This window comes from Pararge aegeria, chromosome 3 (genome assembly GCF_905163445.1).
Source record: "Pararge aegeria chromosome 3, ilParAegt1.1, whole genome shotgun sequence".
NCBI lineage: Eukaryota > Metazoa > Arthropoda > Insecta > Lepidoptera > Nymphalidae > Pararge > Pararge aegeria.
In genome coordinates this window covers 6,885,020-6,901,222 of record NC_053182.1, presented here as the reverse complement: position 1 = coordinate 6,901,222, position 16,203 = coordinate 6,885,020, and the positions used below count along the sequence as shown (strand labels likewise).

General features: G+C 35.2%; 1 protein-coding gene across 1 annotated transcript; it reads left to right on the top strand.

The window, feature by feature from the left end:
• Nucleotides 1-1,094: 1,094 nt before the first annotated feature.
• Nucleotides 1,095-14,747, top strand: LOC120636967 (lactase-phlorizin hydrolase-like). Its single transcript, XM_039908544.1, has 10 exons — nucleotides 1,095-1,215; nucleotides 2,208-2,872; nucleotides 3,676-3,978; nucleotides 4,504-4,742; nucleotides 5,175-5,336; nucleotides 11,778-11,917; nucleotides 12,293-12,957; nucleotides 13,127-13,435; nucleotides 13,829-14,067; nucleotides 14,585-14,747. The coding sequence occupies exons 1-10, from the start codon at nucleotides 1,095-1,097 to the stop codon at nucleotides 14,745-14,747; spliced, it is 3,006 nt and encodes a 1,001-aa protein (XP_039764478.1).
• The last annotated feature ends 1,456 nt before the right edge of the window (nucleotides 14,748-16,203 follow it).

The following is a 16,203-nucleotide window of genomic DNA, read 5'->3' as shown; positions in this document are numbered from 1 at the left end:
AGAGTTAAAAATAGTTATGTGTTGTAAGCAAATGGCTTAGTTATGTTAAGTTAAAATTAAACTTTTAAATGAGAAAATAAACTCCACTTGACCTTGTGGGGTCCACTTTAAAAGTGTATGCACTTCAGTGTGTAAAATGTATTAAAAATAAGCAGCAAATTTGGAAACCACTCATCAACCACTCACAATTGAAATCGGTGAAAAATCGAATAAGATCATATCGTAAAATTAATCTATTCTCGTATATCTTTACATTCAGGTCAGAATAGTAATATACGCGATTAGAGTTTCAGGTGACTTGGAAGTGAGCGACACATCTCAACGAATAAAATGAAGCAGTCCGGGAAATTGATGTGAGTTAGTAATTTTTTTTTTTTAAATTGTTGTCACTTACACGTAATTAGTTTTATCATGCTATTTCCGCCTACTTAGCGACTAGCGTAAGCGAAAAACACTAATTTTACGTATTTAAGTTTTTTTTAAATTTTTGCAGCTAAAATAAATTAATGTTATTTTTTTTATATTTCATTACATTCTTAAATTTTATTTTAATACGTTAAGTATGTTTAATTTAACAACTCGTTTGTCTGTTTATAATAATATTTATACAAACTTATTTTCTGTAAAATTGTGTTTTATCGGTTACGCTAAGTAGGCGGTCACGGCCCGATATTTAGTGTCCAAGAAAAGAAAGCACTGCTGGACTATTTGATTTTGATTACAAAATGTACATTATTTATGAAACAAAAGATAAGACCTGACGAATACGCGGCCATCCGCTCAAACTGACTCATCACACTGATTTGAGCACTGCTAATATTATTTTTCGGGGAGCTATTTAACAGTATTTTTTGAAACTTTGCTTTCGTAAATGTGATGTAATAGTATGTATTTTCTGTCTGATTGTGACCTGATAACGTACAAATCATAGAATTTGAGGTTCTGCTGGAGATAGGCGTAGGCGGTCCCGGGATTTTCTGAATTCAGGGTCGCGAGCAACAGCTTGTATAAAATTAAAACACATTATTTCATTATTTTCTTTCATAAAATAACATTCTCATTCACAAATTAATAGGTTACTGTTTCTGATTGGGATGGTTTTTGCTGAATGTAAATCAAATGTAAATCGACATGAGATAAGAAAAATTCCTGAAGGAATTATTTTCGGAACAGCCACTGCAGCATATCAAGTCGAAGGTGCTCGGGATGAAGATGGTAAATTAAATTATTTATTCTAAAGTAATAAGTACATAACTTTCTATAATTTTGTATGTGTCGCTCATTGTGAATAGTATTCAGTAGTTTTGATGATCTTTCAATTTTATTTTAGCATAAAACTATTTTTCATTTTCCATTACATAATGCCTATGTATTTTTTTGTATCGCTGTGTGATTTCTTAACTTACAACATGAAAATACCAACATCAACTTTATTAGTACTACATGGCTCCAAAAAAATTTCAACGTTCAACATAATTTATTTCAAGCTGGTTTAGTGTATAAGCACTTTAAAATCTATCAAAGAAGCGTCTACGGACATTACTGTAGTCATTTCATGGTAGCCCCCGAATTAATAATTTGAAATTTTCTCTGAAATGGTCTGGTGGAAGGCTTTGGCCGTGGTTAGCTATCACTTTAACAACAAAGCCGTGCTGCCAAGCAATTTAGCGTTCCAGTACAATGCCGTAGGTTTTCATTTAACTTCCATACCCCTAACAGGTTGGACTGCTAACATCTCAGACTGCATCATAACTTTCTACCAGTGCTAGGCTCACTTGTGCAACAAAAAAGAGATCAAACAGAGAGGCTTGGAGATTATAACTTTACAATTAATATCACATGTCAATGATTATAAGCGGAACCGACGAAGTCGCAGAACAACGCATGATTTCTAACTACGGGCTGGTTTTGATCATATTTTGTTTACAATTATACCCTGAAGAAAGTGGGTGTGTGATGTCAGTATGGTTAAGATAGAGAGATAGAGCGCCCCAAGAGATAATCATTTCTACCTATGTTCTCGTCTCATTTCATAAAAATAGGACAAGATAATGGTAGGAATAATTACTTCATACAGCGTATATTAGCCCTACAGGTAAGCAATACTATTGTAATTCCCAGAACTATCAAATCCTTTTTAACAAAGGAATATAATTTTATTGGGTTTATAAAAAAAAACCAATATTATAAAATTTTTATATCTTAAGGTAAAGGTGAAAGTAATTGGGATCACTTCACCCACAAGGAGCCTTGCCCTGTAAAGAATTGTGACACGGGTGATATTGCTAATGATTCCTACCACCAGTACAAACGAGATGTGGAGATGATGAGGGAACTTGGTCTAGATTTCTATAGATTTTCCCTGTCGTGGTCCAGAATACTTCCAACAAGCTTCACAGATAAAATCAACGAGAAAGGTGTTCAATATTATAACAATCTTATCAATGAAATGCTGGCTTACAATATACAACCAATGGTCACTTTATTCCATTGGGATTTACCTCAGAAATTGCAGGATATGGGTGGTTGGACTAACCCTTATATTGTGGATTGGTTTACCGACTATGCACGGGTCGCCTTTGAATTATTTGGGGATCGAGTCAAATATTGGTTCACCATTAACGAGCCACGAGAAATTTGCTATGAAGGATATGGCGCTACGTCCGTTCCACCGACGCTTAATATATCAGGATATGCTGATTATCTATGTGCAAAGAATATCCTGGTAGCCCACGCTAATACTTACCATATGTATAAAAAAGAGTTCCAACAATCACAGGCAGGTACTATTGGTATAGCTCTGAGTGTAATTTGGTATGAGCCGGAATCCGAAGAATATATTGAAGCAGCCGAAGATGCTAGACAATTTTCGGTAAATATTTTGTCTTAGCAATGTATAGTATAAGTATTATAAGGTGAAGAAGAATAATATAGTAGTTTTACTCATAACATACAACCTTGATATCAAGTTGAACAAGGTGCATACGTAATTATTTAGTTAGAACAGTTTTGTTTATTTTATGTCTTATGATTGCGGGCTATATGCATATAGTCATAATGTAAGATATTTTACTTACGAGTGTATCTCTTCTGATAGTAACATATGGCTCAATCGAAGCACCGATCTTGCGATATGTGGAATTTGGGACGGGGATAGCTCCCATCGTGGAGACAAAATAAGAAATATATACTGCATCTTATCCGGTAACAGTTCAGCTATAGAAAATAATAACCTTTGTATCTGAAGCGGTGAGAGCGCAGTGGTTATGACTTTGGCTTCACTTTCGGAAGGCCGAATTCGAATCCCAACACGCACCTCTAAATACGCTACGCCTGCTTAATATCTTAAACTATGTTGACAAATTTTTGTATAGAGATAACGTCTTGTATTAAATTTTTGTGACAACTATTAATAAATTAAATAAGAATCAATTGATTGGATGAACGTAACGCACTGCTGGACACAGATAGGTAGCACATAGGGATTTCCGAATCCTACAGTCTTGTACCGTATGTTCCCGGTGCCCTGCGGCTCCATGCAGTTCACGATGCTTTGGTCTGTTTACGTAGTAGCGTGATTTGCTTTAACCAACGCAGGCAATACTGTGTTTGTTTCATAAGCCTTCATTAATAAATGTACATACAAATCATTTAAATTCTTTATTTCAATTTTAGTGGGGAATATACGCTAATCCAATTTTTTCAAAAACCGGCGATTTTCCTGAAATTGTGAAAGATAGAGTGGCCGACAAAAGTCTTGCCCAAGGGTTCTCTCGGTCCAGATTACCCGAATTGAGCCCTGATGAAGTTGACTTAATTAAAGGAAGCTCTGATTTCTTTGGAATTAACCATTACACAACTTACATTATATACAGAAACTCCTCCTCCATCTTCCCAACACCATCATTTTACGACGATATCGGATCAGTGTTTTATCAAAAGGAAACGTGGGAAGCAGCTGCTTCATTATGGCTGAAGGTTGGTATAACATATAAACACTCCCAGTGTGTCACAGTGAAATAGCCATTTAATTCCACTATGAATAGTTGCTTTTAATAAAATTGAGCACGGTATCAGAACCACGTATAATAAATCTTCGTACGTTAAACGGTATTCAATTCTGAAAATATGGTTTATGGTTTAAGATCATTATTTCTAATTACAAAAAATTCACTGAGTAGAGAGAATATTGAACTACCACATAATAGATTTATAGATTCAATAGATAAGGCATCTAGCTAGGATACATTTATAGACCTTCTAAACTATATTATCGAGAAGCATAACTAAGTGGAGCAAAAAAAAATGTTTACACATATGCACAAATGTATAAGCAAAATTTTGTTGTAAACTAAACAAAAAGATACCTATAGTTTACATATAGATTTTGTGCTCGATCGATAAAAGAGATTAAATAAATGGTATACAAAATTACAAACCTGATATGCATTTGAATAGAATATACTGAAACACGTGATTGTATAGTTTTAAAACAAATTTTAGGCAGTGCCTTGGGGCTTCTACAACGCTTTAACCAAGATACGGACTGAGTACGACAACCCTCCTGTTTACATCACTGAAAACGGCTTCTCTACTAGAGGAGGGCTGGTTGACGACAGCCGTATCAAGTATTATCGAAATTATATCAACGCAATGCTGGACGCTGTCGAAGATGGTTCCGATATCCGGTCTTATACGGCATGGAGCTTAATGGATAATTTTGAATGGACGGAGGGCTACACGTAATTTATATTTTTATATTTGCTTATTTATCAGCAGACGCTTACTTTTAAGTTAAAATCACGACTACTACTCAAATATAAGGAGGCAGTTTAGTAGGGCTAGCATGAGTGCCATAAGAAAACTAGAGTTAGTATCCCCCCGTTACTCGTATACGAGACGTAGACGAGATAAAGGGTAGACATTATTTTTCATGGTGCGCATGTAAGCCCTACAGGTGTGTGTTTAATGCAACGTATTCTCAACGAGTATGTCTGTGTTCAAAAGTACGACCTTTTCATACTATGATAATTCAAACGCTAGGTCATACTCACACGCATACATGAGGATCCGACTGTGATTCTTTTTTTTGAAAAATGAAACTCAATACTTCATATGCACACTAATTTTGTGGCATTCGAATTTGTACCTAAAATATAACATTCTGTTTCAAGGGAATGCTTCGGGCTGTACGAAGTGAATTACAACGATCCGAGCCGCACGCGCACGGCACGCAAATCCGCCTACGTGTACAAAGAAATATTGCGCGCGCGACAACTTGACTTCCATTACGAGCCCGATATTACGGTGCCCATCACCATAGACGATGGACACTGAAACTCACATAGTTCAGATTTAATAAACTCTTGTAAACGACCAGCTCTTTTTTGTTATTTCGTGTCGCCGTCTAAAAAATGTGCCTACTTAAGCCTCAGGCTATGAATTTATTAAGCGTTTCCATACTACCCAAACCGAAATTGAAATCGAGACAAGCTATTTTGCAGACCAACAATTAAAGTCTTTGACTTTAATTGTTGGTCTGCAAAATAGCTTGCAGTTTATTCACTCTTGATTTGAAGGTAGCTTCCATTTTCCCCAGTACATACTCATATTGTATGTATGGGAGAAAATGGAAGCTGGAAGGGCATTCCATAACCATAACACAAGCTACTCTTAATGCCAGGCGGGAAGCCAGGCGGGTAGCCAGGCAGGAAGGCAGGCGCGCAGGTAGGCGGGCAGGCAGGTGGGCTGCCAGGCGGGCAAGCAGGCGGGCAGGCACACGCACGCGCCCGCGCACACTCTCAATCACACGCCCACGCCCACTCACACGAACACGCACAAGCACAAGTAGACGCACACGCACACGCACACGCACAAGTAGACGCACACGCATACGCCAAGCACACGCACACGCACAAGCGCACGCAGATATCCTATCGCTTATGGTTACAATGCTTTTTCATAATTATTTGTAGTCAAAGTTGGTGGCACTGAAAAATTAACCGACATTGCCATCGAGTATCGTAACAAACAATCCGCCAATAAAGTTCTGTTAGCTACGAAATCAATAAGAAATTTATAAACATTTAATTTTGTAAGTTTTAATATGTGTAAACATGATGTGAACCATTTATGAAAGAGGTTTGTTTTAACTCTGTGTTATTTATTAATTTTTACCGATCGCAGTGAGGATAATTCAATAAAATACTAAATTCTAAGACCTCAATTTGAATTTATTGAGTATTGAATTGTATTTTTACCACTTGATACTTATGAACCCATAGCCGATCAAGAACTCGTTGAAAGAATTTGCTACGGGCCCGCTCTTGCTTAATCCAGCACTGCATAGGTGGCAAGTTTACATCTATGGAATACTAGCGTACCCAGCCCGCTTCGCCGGGCTAGATTTTGCTTTATTTTATTTAAACAATAAACTGACATCATTACATTTTTAATTTAAGTCTCATAATATATTAAAACATTTATTTCTCTCCGTATTCATTCTCTTCTATTCTCTTCTCGAGCGGGTGAAGATCATTATCTACACCCATGTACACCCAACAATAGAATATCATCATAGTAAATAAAAGCTGTATTTGACAGTTTGACAGTTCAAAAATAAGAGTGCTCCAATCGTCACCAAACTTTACAGGATTACTCGCCTGGTCAATCCGGAGATTCCCTGAAAGTTTCATTGAAATTGGTCCAGCCGTTTCGGAGCCTATACGGAACATACCCACACACTTTCTCTTTTATATATATATATATAGAAGATAAAAAAATTATAGAAGTACGTTACAACCCTTCGTTAATGCGAGTAAAAACGCGGGGAGCAGCCTACTATCTTAAATAAATAAAACAGAGTTGACTCCCGCGACTTCTTTTGTGTCGTTATTTTTGTAATTGAATTAATTTACGAACATATCAAGTCTAATTACGATTTTTCCTTATGTCAAATATCAAGTTTGAAGGGCACTGGCAAGTATCGGTTTATAACCTGTCGGTATTTTTTTTCTTTTTATAATTAGATACTGGAAATTGACAGCAATAAGAGAATAGACATTAGTTTTCAACACATGATGGTGTTTCGAAGGAAAATGCCTTGGTACATGGTGGACGACCTGCCTGGTCGACTTATTTAATTCAGTTTTTAAATTATCTTCGGCACCGAAAGCTAATATTTATTAATGGGCACCGATCTTGGTGAAATTCGGCTTACATCCTAGATTAGCAAATAAGATAGTTTTTATTCAAATTCAATATAATGTTTAATTTATGTAGACCTTATCCCGGGCACTTATGGAGCGTTCATACCTACATATAATATGTTAGCATTAATGTTAGGTTAGGTTAGGTTATAAGAGCTAGAAATGAGACACATAAAAATGTACTGGCCCATTGGTCAAAACTCTTCAACTTTCAAATCAAATATATTAATAATCCAGCGATTTCAAAATAAAGTACTCAGAGACAAATAAATAAACCACCATCTCACAGACAAATTAATATTTGGCTATGAAGTTAGAGCAATTCATAGCCAAGCTATTTTTCTTTCATGCAGTCCTTAATATTATAGTAGGATTTTTTATCTCTACCAGATGTTATAAAATGATATCGAATTACAAATTTTATGCAGCCTAGTAAACTGCACAACAAGTTTATTTTTATTTCTAATTATACTATTGTTACAGCCAAATTTCATTTCATTTTGTTATATGTTTATGTACATAAATTATATTTTCAAATCATAACTTTATCTTCTTTTGCCCTCTTCTTTAGTACAAAAAGAAAATAAATATCAGCAGAATTGACCCATAATAATATTCCGTAGGACATAATGCTGTAAAGGAACTTGAATACACAAGCCATTGATGTTTAGCATCTAACGTTATACCTAGAAATTTTGTCGTATCCACCGTATTCAATTCCTCATTATTAAGTAGTTTAGTGGTTTTTACAAGTTTAACATTTGGTAATGTGAATTTTATGCACTTAGTTTTATTTCCATTTGAAACCAAATTATTAGTTTCAAACCATTGTACTACTTTAGCGAGAGAGTTGTTTACATCGTCAAAACGTAATTTACGTCTATTAATTTTGAACATAAGTGATGTATCATCAGCAAACAATACTATCCCGTGATTGTTCTTAACAAGGTAAGGAAGGTCATTAATGTAAATAAGGAATAGGAAAGGTCCTAATATCGAATACCAATTTTCACAAATTACCCATTAGTCCGCTTTCTAATAACGTCTACCAGTTGAACCCTATCGCGCAAGTAGTAACTAATTAAGTCGAAAGCTACACCCTGAATTTCATAGTGGTGCAGTTTTCTGACTAACGTTTCATGTACAACACAATCAAACGCCTTAGACAAGTCATACAACACACCAATTGCATCATGTGACTCCTCCCAGGCTTCAAATTTATTTTGTATTAGCTAAACCCCAGGGTCGATAGTTGAGCGACCCCGTGTAAACCTAAATTGTTAACGTAAAGTATATCATACTTTTGAAAATAGGGAAGTTTTTCAAAAATTTTACTGAAAGTGGGTACAGATATTGGTCTAAACTTAGTGGGGTCAGAAGTACTACCCGATTTAAACAAAGGAACTATTTTACTATGTTTCATTAAGTACATACAACAGTATTTCTAGGAATAATGTTAGATGCTAAACTTCAATGGTGCCCGCATGTAAGTGTGCCGGCTAAGTTTGTTGTGAGCTTCTTTTTAGACCAGGGCGTGTTTGGGACCCTCCTAGCTTTAGTTTTAAGTTTACGATTCTAGTTATCGCCTTCACTACTTACTGCTATGTACACATTTTGTATATAATCAATGCATCAAAAGTGCCATCTATGTGCCTATTTGAATAAGTATGAACGCTTCATAAGTGCCTGTGATAGGCCAACATGAACAAAGAATGTTCGAATTTGAATTTAAATAACCTTATTTTTTTTTTAGTATATGTACATAAATTGTACGGAGATATTTAAATTATGTCTAAATATATTTTCTTGGTGTGGCAAATTGTTCCAATATGGAAATGTATACATAAAAATACTATTAACATTTAAAGCATCTAAAAAAATTATATTTAATTAGTGCATTTTACATATCGAAGAAAAAATTGTCTTTAAGTCAGAGTTAGGTAGACAGTTGTTCAATACAGTGTGTCCGTATGTAAGTGAATAAGAAATAAGCCCATATTACATCCTATCTTATCGTTATAAATGTTTTTGTGGATTTTGACTTACTTGATTTTGCCCGGATGAAGAAACTGTTAGTACTATTTTAGTAATAAGCCCATATTACATCAAATCTTATCGTTATAAATGTTTTTTTGTGGATTTTGACTTATTTGATATTGTCCGGATAAAGAAACTTTTAGTATGATTTTGTTTTAAGATATTGAACCCATCGTAAACCTTCTTCGATTTTGAGGGGGTGATGATGCTGGTGACTGGAGACTAACTCATCATCAGTACAGTGGAAGTTAGTTTGAGTAGAATTATTGTACTCTGTTTCCTTTGCTATTTCAGCTGTTGTCATACAGCCAGCATTCAGATATCTTAAAGGAAGGTCATATTGGTCATAGCTACTAGTGTTCGTAGAGAAATTTGACATTGGGCTATTTGTGATTCTGAAACCTGTCTCGAACTCAATCTTGATTTATTAGCTTCTAATTGAGTATATTAAATTTGTATTGAAGTTATACTTCTTTTGGCTTATTAGGGAAAAATTATGAGAATAAAGTTTGGGTCTCTTTTTTGGGTCTTAAGACCGTAGAATATTGTTTCTGAGTTTTATTTTTATAAATTGGTTTAATTTAATATATTTTTTAAGTTTCTTACTGCTGTTATTTTTTAAAGATTGACTCATACGCGGACGAAGTCGCTATGCTAGTGTTCACATAAAACGAAAAAATTGGATTTGGGCAATAAATACATAAAAATTAATAATTAAAACATAAAATAAATTAAAGAGAACGTATGAACAGTATGAACAGCTGTTCTGAAAAGCGCCCGGGTGGTATAATAAAAAGGGTCACCTTCACGGCTTCGCGGCGATACACATTTTTGCATACATACAACTTTATTCTTGCAGAGAAGGATACTTTTCATCCCGAGCAAGCGAATTCTTCCCTAAGGATTTTTAACCTACCGAAGCAAGGGCGGTCAAAAGCTAGTTCATTGCAAAATACTTATTTTGATTATGATTTGGTGTTGGCGAAGTGTGCTTTAAGTTTCTACCGTCCAGAACTCACCAAAACGGTTTATCAATACAAACAGCTGTATGTTACACACTTCCAAAAGTAGATGTTAGATAACATATCTGATAAAAATTTTGTTGACAGAATATAAAAGAACCGAAACTTTGATTGATTGACATTCAAAGATATTGAATAAGTGTTCTAATGATATGCCTCTCAAAAATCATATCCATTTAATTCAGATACTAGGCAAGTACAGAATGTTGAACCACACCTCAATTCGACCACCCCAAAAACTAAACTATGCTAATTAATTTTGTTTTTTAAATTATTATTTCTAAATATTTTCGAGTATTATGAAATCGATAAAGGCATTATCGATTTCATAAGATTCGAACGATTCTGACGATTTACAGAATTGGTTTGATAATTAAGGACAGAGTAACAATCAAGATGCACAAACACGAATAAATTGAGTATTTTTTAAAAAGTTAATTGGCTTTTTTGCGATGAAACATAATAATGTTTCAGTTAATGGACTAAAAGCTAAAAGATAATTAGGTAGATACCATTTAGCAGTCATCACACTCTCCTCATCAATAAAGGGCATTGATCATGACTATTATCTAAGGACCCGACTAACACGTACCGTAATGATCTTTCTATTATGATTGTAATTTTTTTTACAAATTTATATAATCTGAGTATTGGAAAGATGTATCCTAAGAATATAATGATATTAGCTAACGATATAAGAAATTCGATGCCATTCTGTTTCGGACCCCATACGAAATATTTTTATAGTGCACTGTATACTAATAGCCAAGCTTTCCATTTGTTACCTTTTAATGAGGATAAAAAAGGTAAATTATCGTTATGGTTTGTACCAAATGACAGATTAATCGGGCAACAGGAGAGGGCTTAAAAGTAAAATAAATAAAAAGATATAAAGCATCCAGTTGGAGAACTAATTTTTCAAGTCGGTTAGAAATTTAAAAATGATACGACAAAATAAAACAGATAATTTGCTGCTATTTAAAACAGGAGAGATCGTTATATACGATTAGAGCTTGAAGTGACTCGAAAGTGACACATCCCATCTAACAAAATGAAGCGGGTCGACATATTATCGTAAGTATCTCATAATATATTTTTATTTATATAATTCCAATAAATGCGTGGCATGTAAATACATCATGTTGTTCTATCAACGCAGCTGTAACTGCGTAGAAGAGCGTTAAAATTTTCTTAAATTCATGTCATAAAAAAATGCAGTTATCCACGACACATCTCTTACTTTTCGGAGTTATATGCGTTTTTAATTGAGGCAATGGTCGACTGAGGCCTAAGCCATTCTCATTCTGAGAGGAATGGAATGATAATAAAGATGAAAAATAAATAAACAAGCATCACTTAATTCGCATGTTATTCTAAAAATACAGAAATATTTTAATTAAAATACTTTTTAAGCTGTTGCGCCAAAATGGATGAATAATAATGAAATGTAAATATAAAAAAAATAAAAAAATGTTGAAAACATTTTTATTACGAGTTTGCAAATCAACAGGTATGTGCTATGTATGTCCTGGATGTTTTTTGCTGAATGTAAATCTGTGAATCGACATGAGATAAGAAAAATTCCTGATGGACTTATTTTTGGAACAGCCACTGCATCGTATCAAGTGGAAGGTGCTTGGAATGAAGATGGTAAATTTTATTATATCGTTAGTTGGTTATTTTATTATTATTAGCTGATCCATGCAACTTCGTCTGCACCAAATTGGTTATTACCGGAAAACATAAATAAAAGATCATTTTACAAAAATGAATTCTAGCTAGATCGATTTATCGCCCCCGAAACCCCGTGTATACTAAATTTCACGAAAATCGTTGGAGCCGATTCCGAGATTCGAATTATATATATATACAAAAATTGCTCGTTTAAAGATATAAGATAAGATTATAGTTTTCTTGAGTTCACTTTTTGTTGCTCTTTCTTGAAATTAAGAAATATGAAATTTATCTTAGTTTTAACATGTATTTGCCTCAATGCTTTAATAATTATATGTCTTACTCCTTAAGGTAAATCTGAAAGCATTTGGGATCGCGTTACGCACACAAAGCCTTGCCCAATTCAAAATTGTGACACGGGTGATATTGCAAATGATTCCTACCACCAGTACAAAAGAGATGTGGCGATGATGAGGGAACTTGGTGTAGATTTCTATAGATTTTCCTTATCTTGGACAAGAATACTTTCAACGGGCTTCCCTGATAAAATTAATGAAAAAGGTGTTCAATATTATAATAACCTAATTGACGAAATGCTAAAATATAACATACAACCTATGGTTACCCTATTCCATTGGGATTTACCACAGAAACTGCAGGATATGGGTGGTTGGACTAACCCTTATATTATTGAATGGTTTACGGACTACACTCAGGTCGCTTTTGAATTGTTTGGAGACCGAGTGAAATATTGGTTCACCATTAACGAGCCAAGAGAAATTTGCTATCAAGGTTACGGGAGTGCATCCCTAGCACCTTTGCTAAGCATATCAGGATATGGTGATTATAAATGTGTAAAGAATATACTGGTAGCCCACGCTAAAACTTACCATATGTATAAAAAAGAATTCCAACAAACACAAGGTGGCACTATTGGTATAGCGCTCAGTGTAACTTGGTTTGAACCGGAATCTGAGAAAGACGCTGAAGCAGCCGAAGAATCTAGACAGTTTCAGGTAAATACTTGTACTTGCATTAATATCAATATTAACTACAGATATATTGCGAATTTCATACGAAATTGAATAGTAAAAAGATAATAATTCTGTGGAGCTTTCACAATTCCAATTTATTCTTCTTTACAATATTTAAGGTGGACACTTACAAAAATAATTTTTATTTTAGTGGGGCATATATGCTAATCCAATATTTTCAAAAACTGGTGATTTTCCTAAAGTTGTCAAAGAGACAGTCGCCGCTAAAAGTCTTGCCCAAGGATTCTCTCGGTCCAGATTACCTGAATTAAGCCCGGAAGAAATTGAGTTAATAAAAGGAAGCTCTGACTTCTTTGGAATCAACCATTACACTACAAAGATTGTGTACAGAAACTCTTCATTTGATAACAACTTCCCAGTACCATCATATTACGACGACATCGGAGCATTGACACATCAAAACGAAACGTGGGAAACTGCTGCTTCATCATGGTTGAAGGTAAATATAACATAAATAACATTTTCGGATTTTCGTAATTAAAGAGAAAAACTCTCATACTACTTAATGTCTATCAGAGTCCCGGAGCCATTTGAATCAATCGAAATATAACACAGAAACTGAATATAGAGTAAAGTACCCAATGTTTAAAAATTAAAAAAAATAAAAAGATTTACGTATGTACCAATGAGAGATACAAATAAATATGTAATAGTACCCACTTTATCTTAATCTATCGATTACCGGCCCACTACAGAGCACGGGTCTCCTGTCAGAATGAAGAGGGTTTAGGCCGTAGTAAAGGCGCACGAGCTTTAACAGAACAAGATAGATACAGTAACAACTGAGAAAGACAATCAAATTCAATTTTCAATTTAAATTTTGATCAATTAGGTCGTGCCATGGGGCTTCTACAACCTTTTAACAAAGATACGGACCGCGTACGACAACCCTCCTGTGTACATAACTGAAAATGGCTTCTCTACAAAAGAGGGTTTGGTTGATGACGGTCGAATCAACTACTACAGACTTTACATCAACGCAATGTTAGATGCAATCGACGAGGGTTCCGATGTCCGGGTCTATACGGCATGGAGCTTAATGGATAACTTTGAATGGATGGCAGGCTACTCGTAAGTATGTTTTTCACTAATCGGATGGACACGGGAGTGCCTCCACCAAGTAGAGCAATAAAGCGGCACGGCTGTACCATCCTTTTCTGGAAGCAGTTTAGGCCATTTTCGACCCCCTATAACTTTTTTGTGTATACTGAATCTTAGATAGGATAATAAACAAGCGGCCCCTATTATAATCACTACCATGCGTTATCAATCAATCGATCAATCAATAGATTATTACAGTCCACTGCTAGCCTCTCCCAACGTTTACCCATAAATATCACGCTGGGCAGGCGTGTTGGTAATCTCAGTAGATAGTAGTAGCACGGAGTACGCTGCTGCCCGTTTCGATATATTCCCTTAATCGCCGCGTACGACATCCGCGAGAAGAGGAGGGGTTATGATAAATGTTCTGATCTGCTGTCACTCGTCCCCACACGGCTCGACAATATTCGTTGATCGTAAGAACAGGCTGATAAATTATCTGCTGACAGATTATACTTAGCTAATTGACAACATTGTTTTTCCACAGGGAACGCTTCGGACTTTACGAGGTGAATTATAACGATCCGAAACGCACGCGCACGCCCCGCAAATCCGCCTACGTGTACAAAGAAATATTGCGCACGCGCGAACTTGACTTCCATTACGAGCCCGACATTAGTTTGCCTATCGCCATCGACGAAGGACACTGAAACTAACCACTAAGCTTAGATCTAATAAAGTTTTATGTACATATTAAAGTAACAGCTCTTTTCTCAGTATTTTGCCCCTTGTGCCAGCTCAATGAAATGTTATTAGGTACGTGTCGCAGTCCAGAAGATATATCAACTTATGAATTTGTTAATTTAATACAGGACTAATCTGTTTCCTTCTTCATAATACAAGATATCTTTATACAAAATATCGACAAGATTAGTTGGTTGGTTGGCGTGCAGAGGGGTACCAAAAGCAATTTTTTTATTTTCCGAAATAAAAAGTACCTATTCTATGTGTACCTCTAGGATGCAAAATATAGTAGTACTAACTTTATGAACATCATTGGGGCGAACATGGGTAACAAACAAAAAACAAACAGAGATACTTAAGCATAATAATTTAAGTATGGATTGCTAAAGCATTTAATTGTGAAGTTACCAAATATTGTACGCCTATCTTATTACATTATGAATTTGACATGATCCCACGGCCGAGAACGTAACAATACCGCATGCTTGCAATATTTTACGATCTGTTAGATATACCTACGATCATCAACCTTTACATTTTTGACGTTTTACAACAGCAGCAAAACTTCCTCAGAGTCCGGCACGAGCGCACTTTTCATCATTGGGTTAAAATAATTATGGGATAGTTAACACCTGGCCTATATTTATTTATTGTTCTTAGAGAGAAAGTTAGTCCGCCTTTTCTCTGTCCGTAAAATTGCTGATACCAAACACTTCTAAACAAATTTTGATCAAATTTTCAAATACTTATATAGTGTCTCCCGGAAAAAAGCTAGGTTAGGTTAGGCTTTAAAATGGTTATCAATCATCTCGATCGGATCGATAGTAACGCATTAAATCCATATCTCAATCTATGTGCCTTCGGGAACGTAGAAAAAATACCTAAAGTTTACTTGCGCGGGGTTCACGACAGACCCCTGCGCAGCGGCTGAGGTTATCACGCATCCAGCTCGTACCAGGTTAATATCAGTTTTTTATGCAACTGTTATGTAATAAGGAGTATTATTAACAGCTGCATACAAGACAGTGGAGAGAGGAGTGGGTGTGAGAGTGGATGTAACTGTGGGTCACTGTCACATTACACCCACAGCCGCTGTGGGTGTAATGTGACAGTGGCAGTGGGTGATGCTGTTGGTATTTAAATCAATTATTTTATGGAGTTATTTATAAGTGCACTTCTTGACGTTTGGTTCTCTCTCATTTTAAAAATCTCAAGGGTGTGACAACGAATGAGTAACTTAAAATTCATGAGTACTTAGAGTGTCACATTTATATCCTTTTCATATTCTTTGTTGAAATAGTGCATTTTTGAGCATATAATTATTTCAAGTTGTCTTGCTATATTATAAAAACAATTTGCAACGATACCTTAATTTAATATTGTGGAATGCGACACAAGAAAAGTAATGTATGTGTAACAAAT